At 37.7% G+C, this 18,613-nt stretch overlaps 1 protein-coding gene across 8 annotated transcripts in view; it reads right to left on the bottom strand.

The window, feature by feature from the left end:
- The window catches only part of MARCHF8 (membrane associated ring-CH-type finger 8), a 123,496-nt gene that overhangs the window by 71,983 nt on the left and 32,900 nt on the right, over window positions 1-18,613 (bottom strand). For 4 of the 8 annotated variants that reach the window (XM_042909017.1, XM_042909016.1, XM_042909015.1 and 1 more), the window contains one exon: window positions 3,611-3,790. In XM_042909017.1, coding sequence (XP_042764951.1) covers window positions 3,611-3,712 — 102 coding nt within the window. In that variant the 5' untranslated portion in view covers window positions 3,713-3,790. Of the gene's footprint in view, window positions 1-3,610; window positions 3,791-5,639; window positions 6,509-18,613 lie in introns of those variants that run through there. The other 4 variants (XM_042909019.1, XM_042909020.1, XM_042909018.1 and 1 more) reach the window with 4 other exon arrangements.

Raw genomic sequence — 18,613 nt, 5'->3', positions numbered from 1 at the left:
GATCAATGGAACAGAACAGAGAACCCAGAAATGGACCCAGAAACATATGGCCAACTCATCTTTGACAAACCAGGAAGAATATCCAATGGAATAAAGACAGTCTCTTCAGCAAATGGTACTGGGAAAACTGGACAGCGATGTAGAAAAATGAACCTGGACCACTTTCTTACACCATTCACACACAAAAAATTCAAAATGGATGGAAGACCTAAACGTAAGACAGGAAGCTACCAAAGTCCTAGAGGACAAAGCAGGCAAAAACCTCTTTGACCTCCGGCCATAGGACCTTCTTATTCAACATGTCTCCGGAGGTAAGGGGGAAAAAAAGCAAAAACGAACTACTGGGACCTCATCAAGGTAAAAAGCTTCTGCACAGTGAAGGGAACAATCAGCAAAACTAAAAGGCAATTGATGGAATGGGAGAAGATATTTGCAAATGATATATCAGATAAAGGGTTAGTATCCAATATCTTTAAAGAACTTATCAAACACAACACCCAAAAGACAAATAATCCAGTGAAGAAATGGGCAAAAGACATGAATAGTCACTTCTCCAAAGAAGACATCCAGATGGCCAACTGACACATGAAAAAATGCTCAACATCACTCATCATCAGGGAAATACAAGTCAATACCACAAAGAGATACCACCTCACACCAGTCAGAATGGCCAACATTAACAACTCAGGCAACAGCAGATGTTGGTGAGGATGTGGAGAAAGAGGATCTCTTTTGCCCTGCTGGTGGGAATGCAAACTGTTGCAGCCACCCTGGAAAACAGTATGGAGGTTCCTCAAAAAACTAAAAATAGAACTACCCTACAACCCAGCAATTGCACTACTAGGTATTTAACCAAGGGATATGCTGTTTCGAAGGGGCACATGCACCCCAATGTTTATAGCAGCACTATTGACAATAGCCAAAGTATGGAAAAAGCCCAAATGTCCATCGAGTGATGAATGGATAAAGATGTGGTACATATGTACAATGGAGTATTACCTGGCAGTCAAAAAGAATGAAATCCTGCCATTTGCAACTATGTGCATGGAAATAGAGGGTATTATGCTAAGTGAAATTAGTCAGAGAAAGACAAATATCTTATAACTTCACTCATATAAGGAATTTAAGATACAAAACAGATGAACATAAGGGAAGGGAAACAAAAATAATATAATAACAGGGCGAGGGACGAAATATAAGAGACTCTTAAATATAGAGAACAAACAGAAGGTTGCTGGAGGGGTTGTAGGAGGGGGGATGGGCTAAATGGGTAAGGGACATTAAGCAATCTACTCCTGAAATCATTATTGCACTATATGCTAACTAACTTGAATGTAAATAAATAAATAAATATTTAAAAAAATTTTTTTTTAAATTAAAAATCCATTTGGACTAAAGGGTTCTAAGAAAAGACCATTAATTTAAATGAATCTTAAATGAAGACTATTAACTTAAGTGAAAACTGAAAGAATATAGGAAAGATTATTTGGGGGGTATTCTCCCATCTCCAGCAACTTGAGGAAAACTGAAATACTGAAAATACTACATCCAAAACCCATCTACTCCATTACCGCCCTGGCCAGCCTTTCAATCAATGCTGACCACACTCCTCCCAGGAGCTCAGCAAAATAGAAAGGGTGCAGACTGACAATACAAACAACTGAAAAAAGGAAAACACAAACTAAGAATATGGAGAGCCCTTTAAATTTTTTTTTTTTACATTTATTCATTTTTGAGAGACAGAGAGCACAAGTTGGAGAGGAGCAGAGAGAGAGGGAGACACAGAATCTGAAGCAGGCTCCAGGCTCCAAGCTGTCAGCACAGAGCCTGACGCAGGTCAGATCATGACCTGAGCCAAAGTCGGATGCTTAACCAACTGAGCCACCCAGGCGCCCCTGGAGACCCCTTTTAATTTATATTGTACCTTTTCATTTTCCATAGTCCATGTACTTCAAGAGCTATGATATAACAGATTTCTTTGTTTTTTTCTAATAAGTTCATTTATTTTGAGAGTGAGAGAGAGTGTGCGCATGAGTGAGGGAGACGCAGAGAGAGAGGGAGAAAGAATCCCAAGCAGGCTCCACTGGCAGCATAGAGCCCAACACGGGGCTTGATCTCAGGACCATAAGATCATGATCTGAACCAAAATCAAGAGTTGGATGCTTAACGGACTGTCACCCAGGTCCCCCAACAGATTTGGTTTTTTTCTAATTATTTATGAAATAAAGCAAAGAATGGTATCCCATCAACTATAATCACTCACCTTCAAACAAGACTTATTACTTTCTGATTTAACAAGGATTCTTTAGAGTCATCAGGAAAGATTTACTACGAAATAGGAATGCTGTGAGAACTAATCAGCACATGTTTGTGCAGCACATGGTAAAGGCAAGGAGAAAGTAGGAGATATCCATGATTCCCCCCTATTCACCCCCCATGCAATTATCAAGCCCAGTGGATTAATAAACTAAATATCTCTCTATCCCCACTACCCCATCCCAGACGAAGTCACCATCACCTTTTCCTCAGGCCAGGGATTGGCAAACTACAGCCTGCAGGCCAAATCTGGCCTGTTACCAGATTTTGCAAGTCAAGTTTTATTGGAACACAGTCATGACCATTCGTTTATATATTGTCTTTGACTATTTTCACACTGCAGTGGCAGAACTGAGGAGATGTGACTGGCCCACAAAGTCTAAAACATTTATTATCTGACCCTTTACAGAAAAAGTTTGCCAAACTTGGCCTAAGTAGGCTATTAAATGATCCTCTAACTAGTCTCTTACCACTGATTCAATTCACTCTCCAAACTGCAGTCTGAGTGAAAGTTTTAAGAATGCAAATTTGATCATTCATTCTGCAAAAATACATCCAAACTCCTTACAGTACCTCCTGTAACTTTTCCAACCTCCTATCTTGCCACTGCCCTTTATGTTCCTGTTACTCTATTTTAATCTCTTCAAACTCATCTTGCTTTAAACCTTTGGGCTTTCAGCATATAATATTTCTCCTAACTGGAACATTCTACTTTCTCTGAGCTAACTCCAGGTCACTGTTCAGGTTCTCTATGTAAATGTCATCTTTTCCAGGAAGCCATTCCTGCCTGACCACTTGGGCTGGAATTTGGTGGCCCTGAATTCCTCTATTACTGACCTTGTCATTAGACTCTAATTCATTTTAATTGTCAGGCCAGATCAAGAGCCATACGAAGGCAGAGACAGGCTCTGTGATGTTAACTATGATACCCTTAAAGCAAGCAGAGACTAGTATGTACGAGGTATTTACAAAATCTTGGTTCAGATTAATTTATCCTTTTGCATCATGTTCTGAGAATTCAAAGAACTTTTACTCAGAGATTTACCAGAAAAAAATTATATAATTTTAGGCAATGAAGATAAGTAAGTCATGTATAACCATGGCAGAATAAGGGGATACCAAAGTCTGAAAACCTAGAAACCTATACAGAATTTCTGAGCCCAACTAATATTTACACCACACGCATTTTAGTATGTTAGCAGAGAAAACCTTGATCATCAGAGTTTATCATTCTAGGCTGTGTTTAATGAAAACAACAAAAATCATGAAACTAAAAAAGGCATCCTCCTAATACCTGCTCTTCCCTCTCCTTTTCTTTGGTCTTACTTCTGTAGACTCTAGCAGAGGTGGCATCCTGGGTTGGAATGGCAGAGATCTGATGCAGTGGCATGCTCATCCCAGCCTCCTGTCTGGGTGTCTTCTCTACTGAACAGAGTCTCCAGTGGTAGAGTCATTTTGGGCCATGGACTTCAAGCTGAGAGAGAGAAGACAAGACATAACACTTCAAATTTCCAACAGTGAGATTAGCATTTTATATTTATGTTCATATGTGAACCAGTTACAGTATCTGACACAAATACCTGGTCTTCATAAACAACAAGATAAATGTTTATAGGAGAAATTTTAACATTTTTCTCATGTAATAAGATGGGCACACCTGAAAGAGGCATGTACATGTATAATCAGGTATTAATTTTCCATTGGCTATTAGGTTTTAAATACAGCAGTGTCATCCTTTAAGAATATTTTTAAAGTTAATTTTTTTCCTTGAACAAGCATTCATTCTGATAGAAGTAGTGATCTTTCCTTAAAACCACTGCCCCTGAATCCACACAATGGTAAGATTAAAGGCTTAAAAGTATAAAATAAATTTAAGGTATGTATGATCTATGCTTAACCTTCTGAAAGTCTAGACTCTCTAGACCAGTTGTGGGCAAACTTTTCCTATAAAGGGCCAGAAAGTAAATATTTTAGGCACTGTGGGCCATATTTTTTTAAAACTACTGAATTCTGTGGGGTGCCTGGGTGGCTCAGTCAGTTGAGTATCTGACTCTTAATTTCAGCTCAAGTCATGATCTCATGGTTCATGAGATCAAGCCCCTCGTCGGGCTCTGCACTAACAGCACAGAGCCTGGTTGGGATTCTCTCTCCCTCCCTCCCTCTCTCTCTCTGCCCTTCCCCCACTCACATGCACGCATGCACATGCTCTCTCTCAAAAAATAAATGAACATTTAAAAAAATAATTCTGCTGTTGCAGAGTGAAAGCAGCCACAGTAAGTGTGCAAATGAATGAAAATGGTTATGTTTCAATAAAACTTTATTTACAGAAACAGGTGGCAGGCTAGATTTGGCCCATGGCCTGTAGTTTGCTAACCCCTTTCTAAAGAATTTTTCAGGGAAGATTAGAGCCATCATGGATATTCCTGGGATCCTAAAAAGGCTGCCCTTAGGTAAAATAATAGTTTCTAAATAAGCTTGATTCAATGATTCCATGCACACCTGCCTTTTTTCTGGTTTTCTCCTACATTCCTCCAAAGTTCCTGGTAATTGAATTGTGTGTTCTCTATCCCCTCACCCACCCCTGCTGAAATCTATCAAACTCAGTACACAAAACCAATTATATATCCAAATTATCCATAACATTTAATCTAGTAATGTTTCATGCTATCTGAATTTTAACAAAGGATGGAAACATTAAACTAAAACAATGAATCTCTAATTTGGGGTCTTCACTTATTAACCATGCATTGGAGGTTGGGACAATAGGCAGGGAGTGTAAACAAGAGGGCCTGGCAACCTTGAGGTCATATTTGATGAGTAGCCATTTATTCCACCCAACCCTAAGGTCACATAGGAAGGGCAGCCATTTATTCCATCTCTCCCTCCCCAAACTCTGCTCTGGACCAAAGGTAGGTGTTTGTGTGGCTGGTTTCATCTCTGATAGTGTTACTTAACCAAATTAAAGAGCAACAGAACTCACAAAATTAATTCCCCTCGTAAGATTCTCTGATCAACAAGCAACAAGAAGGAATAAGAAGCTGGAAGGGATCAACACTATGAGAAAATGAGCTAAAAGAATATTGTTTTTAAAAGTCTAGTTTTATAATAGGTGAGTGATCACTGATACCCATAAAACAGGAAAATACAGTAGGTGATATTAATGTCTAGATACTCTAATCAATTACTAGAATGTCAGTGTCTACATGTTATATATCATCTACTCTATCTCAAGCCTTTGATGAAACTGATACAAGATGGAGCACTGTGCCCAACGAATGGTCTGAATGTTTATGTTCATATTACACAAGATAAGAGGCACTTACAGCTTAGTTGTCTTATACTCTCTGGGAGATCACAACCGTCACTGGTGAGCAGTTTTTTCATCACTTCATCACTCATACATCAAAGTCCTCTGTCAGAGATGACAAACTCCATGTGGTCTCTTGGAATACCTAACTCAAACCAACCATGTCCAGAGTCCCACCATACATCATGCCAATAGCTTCCTTTGGTGCTTCTGGTATAATAATCATTATTACATCATTGGTACATGACCATGACAAGACTGATGAGGACTATTTATGCCAGATAAACACAAATCTGAGAGAGGGTTTTAAATATTTTGGAGAATTTTAAAGGACCTCTCCTTCTTACAGCCATTTAAGCTACTCTTCTGATATGAACCCCTATCTCCAGGTTATAGACCTGAAAGTCACCCTAAAGCAATCCTTCTCCTATGTCATATTTAGGATAAAAATGATAATCTTAAAAGCCAAACTACAAAACTGACCATGCCACTTTTTTTTTTCCGAAGGTTCATGTGAAAAGCATAAAGCAGGTATTACTCATACTATTTTCTTTGCATAGTTTCCAAATATCTATACCAATTCGTCTGTAATGAAGAACAATAGTTAAACCTTTGCACTATGTCTGACAATCCAGGCATGAGAACTTCAATCCCACTAATGCTAACTTGAAAAATACAGCACAGCTAATATGAACATCCATATCTAGAAGAAATGGACAAACTGGTTGTTTAAGAGTATGGAAATGGATATGTCATGTCAATGGATTAGAAGACTTTAGATAAAATTTAGAGTCAAGAAATAAGCCCGTGTAACTATGGTCAATTGGTTTTTCAACAAGGGTTCCAAGACCATTCAATGGGGAAAGAACAGTCTTTTCAACATGCAAAAGAATGAATTTAGACTCCTATCTCACACAAATAAAAAATAAACTAAACATCACCAAAATAAAAACATCTGTGCTTCAACAGATATCATCAAAAAAGTGAAAAGTCAACCACAGAACAGAATGAATCTTTTCGCAAAACATACAATAAGGGATTTGTATGTTGAATACATAAAGGGGCTGTCACGACTCAACAATGAATACACAAATAACCCAATGAAAAAATGGGTTGTTCAACACAATCTTAATTATACAGAACTGATGGTTACCAGAGGAGAGGGAGGTGGGAAAATGGGTCAAATAGGTGACAGGGATTAAGGAATGCGCTTGTGGAGATAACCACAGGGTGATGCATGCCAGTGCTGAATTACTATATTATATACCTGAAACTAATGTAATGTAACCGAATTAAAACTAAAACTTTAAAAAAAAGAAAAATGGGTTGTTCAACATCATTAGCCAACAGGAGAATGCAAATCAACACCATGAGATATCACTTCAATTATGGCTATATTTAAAGACAGGTAAGTGTTGGCAAGGATGTGGAGACACTGAAACCCTCATACAGTGCCAGTGGAAATATATGCAGCTGCTTTGGAAAACTGTCTGAATCTTCCTTAAAATGTGGAAATCACACAAATGTCCATAAATTAATGAATGGATAAATAAAATGTGTTATCTATAAAATGGAATTATTTAGCAACAAAAAAAGAAATATGAATACATGCTACAACATGGATGATGATTGAAGGCATTATAAAGTGAAAGGACTACATATTATATGATTACATTTGTATTAAGTGTGCAGAATAGGCAAATATATAGAAACATAAAGTAGATTACTGGTTTGCCAAGGACTGGGATGGGGGATGATGGGGGGGGGGATGATGGCTAAAAGGGTTTCTTTTTAGAGTTATGAATATGCTCTAAAATGTATTATGGTAATGGCACATAACTCTTAAGTATACTAAAAGCCACAGAATTATATAGTTTAAATAAGTGGATTTGAATGAATGTGAATTATATCTCAACCAAACTTTTTTAAAAATATGTAAATAATTGATATGGACTAAGATCGATAAAACTGTATTTTTCCTTAGTGCTATCCCAATATAATGTATCTGGATGACAAGGAGATGGTCACTGTTATCCTATCACGCTTCCAGTTTTGAGAAAGAGGTAACAGGAAGAGTGCAAAATCAGCAATTAGAAATTTAAGTTCAAGACTTGACTCTTGAATACTGTGTGATGTTGGGCAAACTGAGGAATTTCAAAGGCTCTGTTTCTTCAGCTGTAAAACAGAAAGGTAATAATCTCTACTCCGTTCACAGGGTTAATGTGAAGACCAAAGAAGACTGTGTCCATGTGCACAAATGTAAGGGTTCTTAACATCAGCACATTTTCCAGCCTCCTTTTTCAGGCATCTGCAATGATTCCCCTCAGTGCCTCACAAAGGCCAGTTGTTTGCTTTGTCTTTCCAGTACCATTTTCTGTTTTCCTGCCCCTCATGCTGACACAAAATTTACACAACTGAGACCTCAAATTCTTTCTGACGTTTTTTAAGGATCTCTAGTAGCATGACTCTAAGGAGAAGCAAGGCTGATCACACTATCCCTACAAGGGGAGAGGTAGGAAGGCCTGATGCAAAATATGACCAGCGTGGCATAATAATTAAGCTGTTCTATGTGCTCTCCAAATGGTCAAGATAAATGAAAGATTCTGTCCATTCCAACGATGAGACAAATACAGACAACAAGGAGGCAGCCAGGAGAAGACAAAGATGCCAGTCGCAGCTTCCCTGAGGGACAGTCACCCCAGGTCTGCTTGCCTCCCTGCACCCCTGCACACAGGGTGCCAGGCTCCAGCAGCACCCTTCTCCTCACCATTGTGCGGAGCTGAATGCCAACATCTCGAATGGCACTCAGAATAAACAACTTTAAATTAAGCGTGTTTTTATCAGAAGCACATTTCATATAAAAACGAGAAGCCTGTGCACAACAGCTAGCAGATACAGAAAGGAAAAAAAAGCAGTAAGAGGAGTGAGGAGACCAGCTGCAGTACACAGCACTGAAGGATCAAAGCAGGACTTAAAGTTGGGAACACGGAGGAATGAGAGAGACCATTTGAAAAGGAGGACCAACATAATCTAGTGAAGGGACTCAACTGTACCCTGGTTTCTGGGTGTGCATTCAAAAGACCAGGATGCACAGAGGAGTGGGGGGTAAAGGAAAGCTCATCATGGACACTGAGCTTGACATGCCTGTGGGAACCTCAAGATATGTATGTACACAGTGTACAATGGGAGTCACCAACACACCATGACACCAGAACACACAGGAATAGAATCCATTTTCTGACAAAACCCTCGGAATCAGTAGTTTATGTCATTAGGTGCTGTCAACAAATGATAAAATCCAGTATCAACACAGAATTCTTAAACAGCAACGATGAATCCCTAACTTTAAAAAAAACATCTATCTCAAACAAAATTTAACTTTATGCTCACATGGCAAACTCTTAAGAGTCAATCTAATTAAACAAAGAAGGAAATTAAATACATTATCACTGCTCTTATTTTACAGTTGGATTTTTTCTAGATAAGACTTTTTTCTGTAATAAGACAAAAAGAGAACTTTATAGTATAATGAAAGAGAGCCCAAAGGAATTTTTTTTTTAATTTCTTTTAAAATTTAAATTCAAGTTAGTTAACATATAGTGTAGTATCGGTTTCAGGAGTAGAATTTAGGATTCATCACTAACATATAATACCCAGTGCTCATCACAAGTGCCCTCCTTAATGCTCATCACCCATTTAGCCCATCCCCCCCACCTCCCCTCCAGCAACCCTGTTTATTCTCTATAGTTAAGAGTCTCTTATGGTTTGCCTCCCTCACTATTTTTATCTTATTTTATTTTTCCTTCCCTTCCCCTATGGTCATCCCTTTTGTTTCCTTAAATTCCACACATGAGTGAAATCATAAGGTATCTGTCTTTCTCGGACTCATTTCACTTAGCGTAATACACTCTAGTTCCATCCCACCTCATTGCAAATGGCAAGATTTCATTTTTTTTGATGGCTGAGTAATAATATTCCATTGTGTGTGTGTGTGTGTGTGTGTGTACCACATCATTTTTTATTTTTTAAATGTTTTTATTCATTTTTGAGAGAGAGAGAGAGAGAGAGACAGAGCTTGAGCAGGAGAGGTACAGATAGAGACCAGAGACACAGAATCTGAAGCAGGCTCCAGGCTCTGAGCTGTCAGCACAGAACCCGATGCACGCCTCCAACTCGTGAACCATGAGATCATTACCTGAGCCAAGTCAGACACTTAACCAACTGAGCCACCCAGGTGCCCCTATGCCACATCTTCATCCATTCATCAGTCAATGGACATTTGGGCCCTTTCCATAATTTGGCTATTGTTGATAGTGCTGCTATAAACACTGGGGTGCAGGTGCCCCTTTGAATCAGCATTTTTGTATCCTCTGGATAAATACCTAGTAGTGCAATTGCTGGGTCGTAGGATAGTTCTATTTTTATTTTTTTAGGAACCTCCATACTGTTTTCCAGAGTGGCTGTACCAGTCTGCATTCCCACCAGCAATGCAAAAGGGTTCCCCTTTCTCCGCATCCTCACCAACATCTATTGTTTCCTGAGTTGTTCATTTTAGCTATTCTAACAGGTGTGAGGTGGTATCTCATTGTGGTTTTGATTTGTATTTCCCTGATGATGAGCAATGTTGAGCATCTTTTCATGTGTCTTTTAGCCATGTGGATGTCTTCAACCCAAAGGAATTTCTAAGAACTACTAGAATCAGTTAACATAAACATTTACATAAAATAAGTAATGTATTCTAGTGTAAGAAAAAAGTATATAAATATAGAATGTCACCAACATTCCTATACACCAACAAAACAAAAATCATGAAATAAAGATAAATGATTTAAAAGCTACTTAAGAACTTTTAATGAAAAACATTCAGCGATTTTAGAGTATATTTGAAAACTATAATAGTTTGTGTTACAATAATAATATGTGTTCTCCAGAATTAAAACATATATTTAATGTGATTCCAAAGTCTAAGCAAGATTTTCTACTTGACAAAATTATTCTAAAATTATGCATAAGCATTAATGAGACAATCAAATAAAAATGTTGAGCAAGAATCAACAGAGAGATGAGTCCTCTTGAAATATAGACATAACTACGCAATAATTATTAAAAAAGCAAAGTTACAGGTCCAAGACTAAAAAAGACAGTCCAAAAACTGACTGAATTATACAGAAGAGTAAAATAGCTGCCCAAAATTATAGGAAAGGGACAAGTTTCTTCTTAACTGATGCTGGGACAATTGGACAAGAATTTGGAAGGGAAGGGGCACCTGGGTGGCTCAGTTGCGTAACCATCAGACTCTTGATTTCAGCTCAGGTCATGATCTCACAGTTCATGGGTTCAAGCCCACATCGGGCTCTGCACTGACAATGTGGAGCCTTCTTGGGATTCTCTCTCTCTCCCTCTCTCTCTGTCCCTCCCCACCCCCACCCCAGGTCTCAAAATAAACAAGAATTTTAAAAAAAAAAAGGAATTTGGTAGGAAAAATTATATCAATTAAGACTCACACTTCAGGGGTGCCTGGATGGCTCAGTCAGTTAAGTATCTGACTCTTGATTTTGGCTCAGGTCATGATCTCACAGTTTGTTAGACTGAGCCCTGCATTGGGCTCTATACAGACAGCATGGAGCCTGCTTGGGATTCTCTCTCTCTCTCCCTCTCTCTCTGCTCCTCCCCAGCTCATGTGTGCACATGGTCTCTCTCTCAAAATAAATAAATATTTAAATAAACAAATAAATATTTTTTTAAAAAGACTCATATTTCATTTACTGAAATAAATCCTCATACATATACAAGTTAAATGTTAAAAAAAACCACATAAGATGCAATTGCAAACGAATATATTAAGGAACTAAAGGGAGATTGATTTCCTAAGCCTCAAATTAACAGGAAAAAAAGTTATAAAAGATTTATAGATATGACCCTATAAGTAAAAATAAACAGGCAAAAAAAAAAAAAAAAAAGACTGGAAAATGTAGAATATGGGACAGAAAATCAGTATCTTTTATATGTAAGAAGTCAATACAAATAGGTTTCAAAAACATTAAAATCTAGGAACAGCCACTTTACAAATGAGGACATAACACAGGTCCTCACTTAATATTTTAATAATCAGGGAAAAGCAACAGCTCAGGGAACCATTTTTTCCCTTTACAAAAGTCTACAAAAATATGATGAAATCTATCATTGACCAATCAGCGCTGAACCTGTGTCCTTATGACCCCCTGGCAGTATCATAAACTCAGAATGCCTATCAAGAAAAATGTTGAGCAACAGGGCTGAAAAGACGTGGAAGAGCTTACCTGTGGGAAGCTTAGCCTGAGAAAATACACAAAAATTTATAAGCCCCAAGATTTCCACCATAACGTTATTTACAATAAAGAAAAACAGACAGTTCCTTTAATTTCCCATAACTGGGAAAAAGCTAAGTAAACTGCAGTGCTAGTACAATCAAAGGAATATTATGTGGGCATTAGAAGCAAGAGAAACATGGATTTGATAAAAAGCAAATGATATAAATTATACACACATTGTAATTATGACTATGTCAATATATACACATATAAAAATGCTAGGAAGGAAACTCATTAAAAATGCTAACAGTGGTTTAATGATGTGGCAATATAAATGACTTTTCATTTCTCTATTTTTTAAACCTTTAGTGACGATATATTACTTTTACAGTTTAAATATTTGAAGAGCTAAAATTAAAAGCTCAAGTCATTCCACTTAGGTTGTCAACAGAGACTTATGTTATCAATGAAGATATACAACCATAAAAGGGCTCTTTTCTGTGAGAAGTACATTTCTGAAGGCCTCACAGAATTCAAGCCTAATCTTCCTACAGGAATAAAGTAGGAAAATGCATTCTCAGGACACAGATGTTTCCAAGCACTATGGTGTTTATTTTATGCTCCTTCTCAATTTTTTCAGCATTTCCTGTCATATTTTTGCAAAGCACTAACCCTTTAAAAACAGCATAATGCATCATGGGAACAGTTCACTTTCACTATGTTTTATGACATCTGACTTTCAAGCTACAGTTATTAATTTTGGAGACTGCATTATCTGATATCTTACATATAAGACTTTATTAATAGTGTCATCTCATACTATTTTTAGTTTGTATATTTCTCACGAAATGGAATGGCCATTACACACCAACAGAAATGGAGACTCAGAACATGAACATGTGGCAAATAGGAGTCTAGTATTATAATACAGCAAACTATCAATAAATCTGAGCATCTGCCCAGCACTTAGAAAGCTATGTGTTGCTTATACTTCTTTTTTTTTCCAGGAAATGTTTGTCCCTGTAACTATGGCAGAAACATATCTGTGGCAGGAACCATCATCTTTCAAAGAACACAGAAAACAATAATAAACATGGACAATCAATAAATGTTTCTTCCTTTTAATCATGGTTATATCCTGTTCCAAAATAGTGAATGCCTTTTTTCCACCAGGAGAATGGACTGTTCTCTCTCAAGAGATTTCCGTGTGTGAAGAAAAGCCCGCATGCCTAGGATCTGACCATGAGACTGGGTACTTTTGCTGGTCAAACAGTATTTACTGTGAAAGTTCCTCAATTTCCTACCACCAATCACATAAACTTGCCCACTGTCCCCAACCCTTTCATGAATTACGTAAATTATATTATGTGGTTCAAAGGAAAAGGAGACCCCAGCTCTGGGACTATACCTGGGCTCTCTGCCCTTTTCTTCATCTGGCTATTCAGTGGCCTCACTTTATCAGCCATCCTCCTACCTCATATTTTCATCCTCTCCTTTCTAAAGGCTCCTTCACACCAACAAAGTAAGAGTTTTCCAAGAAATATGCATAAATTTTATGTCATTATGTCACTAGATGCTATTAAAGAATTATGAAATTCCATACCAATAAAGAATTTTAAAGTACTTTGTGGATCTCCCATTTTTTAAAAAACAAAACTAAAAATGCTTTCAATTCTCCTATCTTCTTTCCCTCTATAGCCAAACTTTCTGAGCCATGTACAATGTTCTTCACTTTCTTGCCTTTCAAAACTCACTTCAGTGCAATCCAACCTCTGTTCCCCCATTTCACAGAAAATGTTCTTGGCCTTTCTGAATCACTGATCAAATTTGGAAGAAGAGCTCCAAATGAAAGTTACCAAAATAATAATACAAAGCCACAACAACAACTAGGGGAAATAAAGATAATTTTCTAAAGTTTTTAAAACCCTTTTAAATAAGTCAGTCAACATCCTCTTAGATGTACAGATGGTACATACCAACCAGAAAGCTAAAATATGATAATATGAAAAAGAAAAAAGTACCCTTGAAAATTCAAAATTATAAGCAAAATTAGAAATTCAATTTCTGACAACTCAGAGCCTGAAGCCTGCTTTGGATTTTGTGTCTCCCTCTCTCTCTGGCCCTCCCCCACTTACCCTCTGTCTCCATCAAAAATAAATAATCATTACAAAAAATTTTTTTAAGAAAAAAGAGGGGAAGGGGGGAGAAAATTTCACTTGATTCTTTATTCACCTCTTGGGATTATCCCATATATCCTGCTTTTTGACAGCAAAACAAACCTCTTATATACTCTAGAGCTCTTCTGAACTGAGATTTCTTCATTTTCTATGCACATTTCAGCTCACTGCAATCTGGCTTCAATACAGTGAAGTCAACAATGTTCTCTATGCTGCTAAACCTAAAGGACATTTCGTAGCCCTCGCGTTATTTTTTTCTTTTTAATTTTAATTCAAGCATAGTTAAATACAGTGTTATATCAGTTTCAGGTATATAATATAGTGATTCAGCAATTACATACATCACCCAGTGCTCTTCTCAAGCACACTCTCTTAATCTCATCTCCTATTTCACCTATCCCTCTGACCCACCTCCCCTCTGGCAGCCATCAGTTTGTTCTGTATTATTAAGAGCCTGTTTCTTGGTTTTTCTGTGTTATTTTTTTCCTTTGCTCATTTGTTTTGTTTCTTAAATTTCATGAGTAAACTGAATGGTATTTGTCTTTCTCTGAGTGACTTCTTTCACTTAGCACTATAATCTCTACCTCATCCATGTCATTGCAAATGGTTAAGATTTCATTCTTTTTTATGGCCGTATAATATTCCATTGTACACATACACACTACATCTTCTTTGTATATTCATCTATTAATGGACACTTGGGCTGCTTCCATAGTTTGACTATTGTAAATAATGCTGCTATAAACATAGGGATGCATGCATCCCTCTGATTTCGTGTTTTTGTATTTTGGGGGTAAATACCCAGTAGTGCGCTTACTGGAGAGTATGGTAGTTCTATTTTTAACTTTTTGAGGAACCTCCATACTATTTTCCAGAGTGGAAAATAAACATTAAATAAATAAATAAATAAATAAATAAATAAATAAATAAATAAATAAAAGTTTTAAATGCAACACAATAAGGCAATAACTGACAGAAAATTTATATGCAATTACCATAAGTGAAAAAAAAATCATAAACACACAAACATATTCCACAGATTAAAGTTTACTCAGAAACTCAGAAACAATTAAAGATGGTAGTTTGTTAACTTTTAAATCTCCTAAAAAAAAACAAATAAATCTCCTAAAATAATTCAGAGCATGAGACTATAGGTAATAAAGAGTAACATCAATTAAGTTACATTTAAAAAGGTACAAAAGCAATGCTCAAGTAGAAAATGAAATTCAAAGTATAAGCCCTGTAAACATGATAAAACAAGAGAAACAAAAGTATAGATATAACACCTATGGATAATATGCTGCAGGAAAAACACAACAGATGAGCACCTGCAAATCTTCAGTGCTTCACATGCATTAATTCATTTAATTCTCACAACAGTGCCAGGAGGCAGGGAAACTATTTTATCTCCATTCCACACGTGGCTTAGAGAAGGTTAAGCAATTTGCCTAAAGTTTCATAGCTGTATTTCACCAAACACGGTAGCCTGTGGTGACTTATAAGGTGAACCTAAAATATGTAGATTTTCTCTTTTTTATCTCCCTGTGGCACTGCTGTTGGAAAGACAAAGATAAAACCAGGTGTATTGGTGGCTTCCTTGTGGTACAAAACAGTTATAATCACCATGGATACAAAAGATAACATGGAATCCACATTTAAGTAGTAAATAGTAACACTGCTTTTTCCTGCACTGTTGTGTATATTAAGTATCAATTGATCAAAGTAATGGGTATATTTGCCAAAAATTCAAGACAGATAATAATCTAGATATTTCAAAAGTGGTTATTTTAAAGCAGTAAGATGTACTTCGATAGTTGGGTCTAACTTTTAAGACATTTAACTATCATTTTGAGTTCACTTGCAAATTTGTATCACAAACCACAGAAAAATACTGCATTTTATGTTGATTTTATTTTTGAGAGAGAGAGAGAGAGACAGACAGAGCATGAGCAGGGGAGGGACAGAGAGAGGGAGACACAGAACCTGAAGTAGGCTGCAGGTTCTGAGCTGTCAGCACAGAGCCTGATGCGGGGCTCGAACTCAGCAACTGTGAGATCATGCCCTGAGCCGAAGTTGGCGCTCAACCAACTGAACCACCTAGGCACCCCAAAATACTGCATTTTAGAAATACAGTCCATATCTTTAAACTATTTTAACTACATGTTATATATATTACGTATATAACGTTATATCCTTACACCATTACAACTATATAAAACTTAGAACCGTATCTTTAAACTATTCCACTGAATTATTCAAGAAGAGGGGCAGAGTGGACTCCACCTATACCCAACAATGCTGCCCAATGAGAGGAGAATGGGCCCCTAAGGAAAACTGACAGAACCTGGGGTTAAGTTCTTAGCTAAAAGGAGTCACAGGCAAGAAAGTGGAGACATGCTGCAGACTTGAAGGCCAGTGGGTGTAGTTTAGAATGCCAAGGCGCAGAGCAACGGAGCAAGTAAGGAAGAAAATAATGTGGGGCAGTGCGACACAGCTCAAGACAGTGCACACCATCTTCTCCAATGACCCTGGGAGAGCTCAGCAGAACCACTCCACCGTGTGTGTGAATTAGATGAACCAAGAATGATGACTGGGGTGAAGGACCTGGACTCACATCTGGATTCTGCAAAAGATTCTGAACCTGAGCAAAGATAAGGAGGAATACTCATGGGCAATCGTTTGTTCACGGGACAAATACAAGAATACCGAAAACACTTAGTTAACAAAAGGGAAAGAGATCTATTGTGGTTCTTTCAGCATTTCACTTCTAAGAAACAGAAGTGTGAGTCTGACTGACTTTAGGGATAGAAAACGCTTTCAATGAAGTACAGAAATAGTCTACTTCCTCTAGTTCCTCCAAGTGCTCCTCAATGTTCGTCCTACAGAGAACAGTGCCTGATCCTTAGAGGAAAGGGGGACAGAGGAAACATCAAGGTCACAGCAGCCAGAGCCTTTTCTGGGCATTCACCACACAATAACAAAGTGACCTGCTTACATTTTCACCGGACTAAAGGCAACTTGAGGGTTCAGTACTATGGGGCTATAATTAGAATACAGAGACAGATTCCAGCCATTTAGCAAATGCAAACAGATGTTTCTGTTTGCTATTTCTGGGTAACAAACTACCCAAAACTTAATTGCTTCCACAGCAATGTTTTCCTATTTCTCACAATTCCATGGGTTGGCTGGGCAGCTCTTCTGTTGCCCTTACCTGACTTACTCATGCTGCTGCATTGGGCCCAGGTCAGCTGGGGATTGGACCCAGTGGGGAAGGCTGAGCCTCCCTTTCCCTGTGGCCTCCCTCCTAAGCTTCTTTGTGTAATGGCAAGCAGCACTCCAAGAGGGGAGGCTCAAAAGGGCTGGCTCACTGCACATGGTGCCTCTGCTTGCCTTGTGCCTGCTGATATCACACTGGCCAGTTCAAGACACATGGCAAAGCCCAGCATCAGGAGTGGGGAAACAGACTGTATCACCTGATGGAAGAAACAAGCAGACTCATGTTGCAAAAAGGCAGAGATACGGACAGGAGGTGTTTCATCAGGGGCCATTTTGTACCAAACTACCACATACTATTTGTGCTATTTTTCTCTCTGATAACAATTATTTTTTTTTATTGGTAGAGATTTTTTTACTATAAAGTGTTTTTATATCTATTAAATATAAAAATCAATTAGATTATGTAATATGTAAGGTGAAAAAAAAAGTTACTGGGTTCCATATCTATTTCAGAATAATGGATCCAAAAATATTTCAAGGCTTAAAGACTAGAATTCCTTCTGACAGCAATACACATATGAAGTTACCATGTTTCTTCAAAAACACATGGATCTTTTGAAGCATCTTTATTACATTGATAGAGGAACACATTTTATAACAGAAAAATCTGACGCAGTTATAATTCATTTAAAGTGGTTCCTACAAAAGGAATTCTTTTCACATCATATAATATAGCATATAATGCTGCTGTGAGACAGCCCCGCACCAGCCAGCTATCATCTCAGGCTGGAGCAAGCACCTTCTCTACGTACTGCAGTAAAGTGGAGAAACCAGAGCGGGGCTTGCCTCACCTCTTCACACTGTGCCAAGACTCGACACTTTTAGTCTATTCAGGCTTACAATAATAACAATAAAGGCAGTTATAAATTTGATAACAATAACCTACTGTAGTGTGTCTAACAAATATGTAAAAAGAAGAATCACTGATAACTTTTCTACCTGTTATTATAGTTCTAATTAACTTTGGTATTTCTGTATTAGAAAGATTAACCTGAATCAATCACCACCTTTGAAAATCACTTTTATACAATATTATTCTTCTGAAGCACAACTACCAGCTGAGCCTGTCTTGGGACCACTCTAGGAAAGACAGAGAGATCTTGCACGTGACTGGGGACATTGGCAGGACCAGACTTCCCAAAGGGCTGTTTACAAAAGGGACCAAGAGGACCAAGAAATCTCCATGGGTGGGTTGAGGAGAGGGGAGGAAGGAATGACAATTCACTGTAAAGCAAGAGCCCAGGTTT

This window comes from Panthera leo, chromosome D2 (genome assembly GCF_018350215.1).
Source record: "Panthera leo isolate Ple1 chromosome D2, P.leo_Ple1_pat1.1, whole genome shotgun sequence".
NCBI classification, from domain to species: Eukaryota; Metazoa; Chordata; class Mammalia; order Carnivora; family Felidae; genus Panthera; species Panthera leo.
Note: the sequence above shows the minus strand (reverse complement) of the source record. Positions and strands in the feature narration are given on the sequence as shown.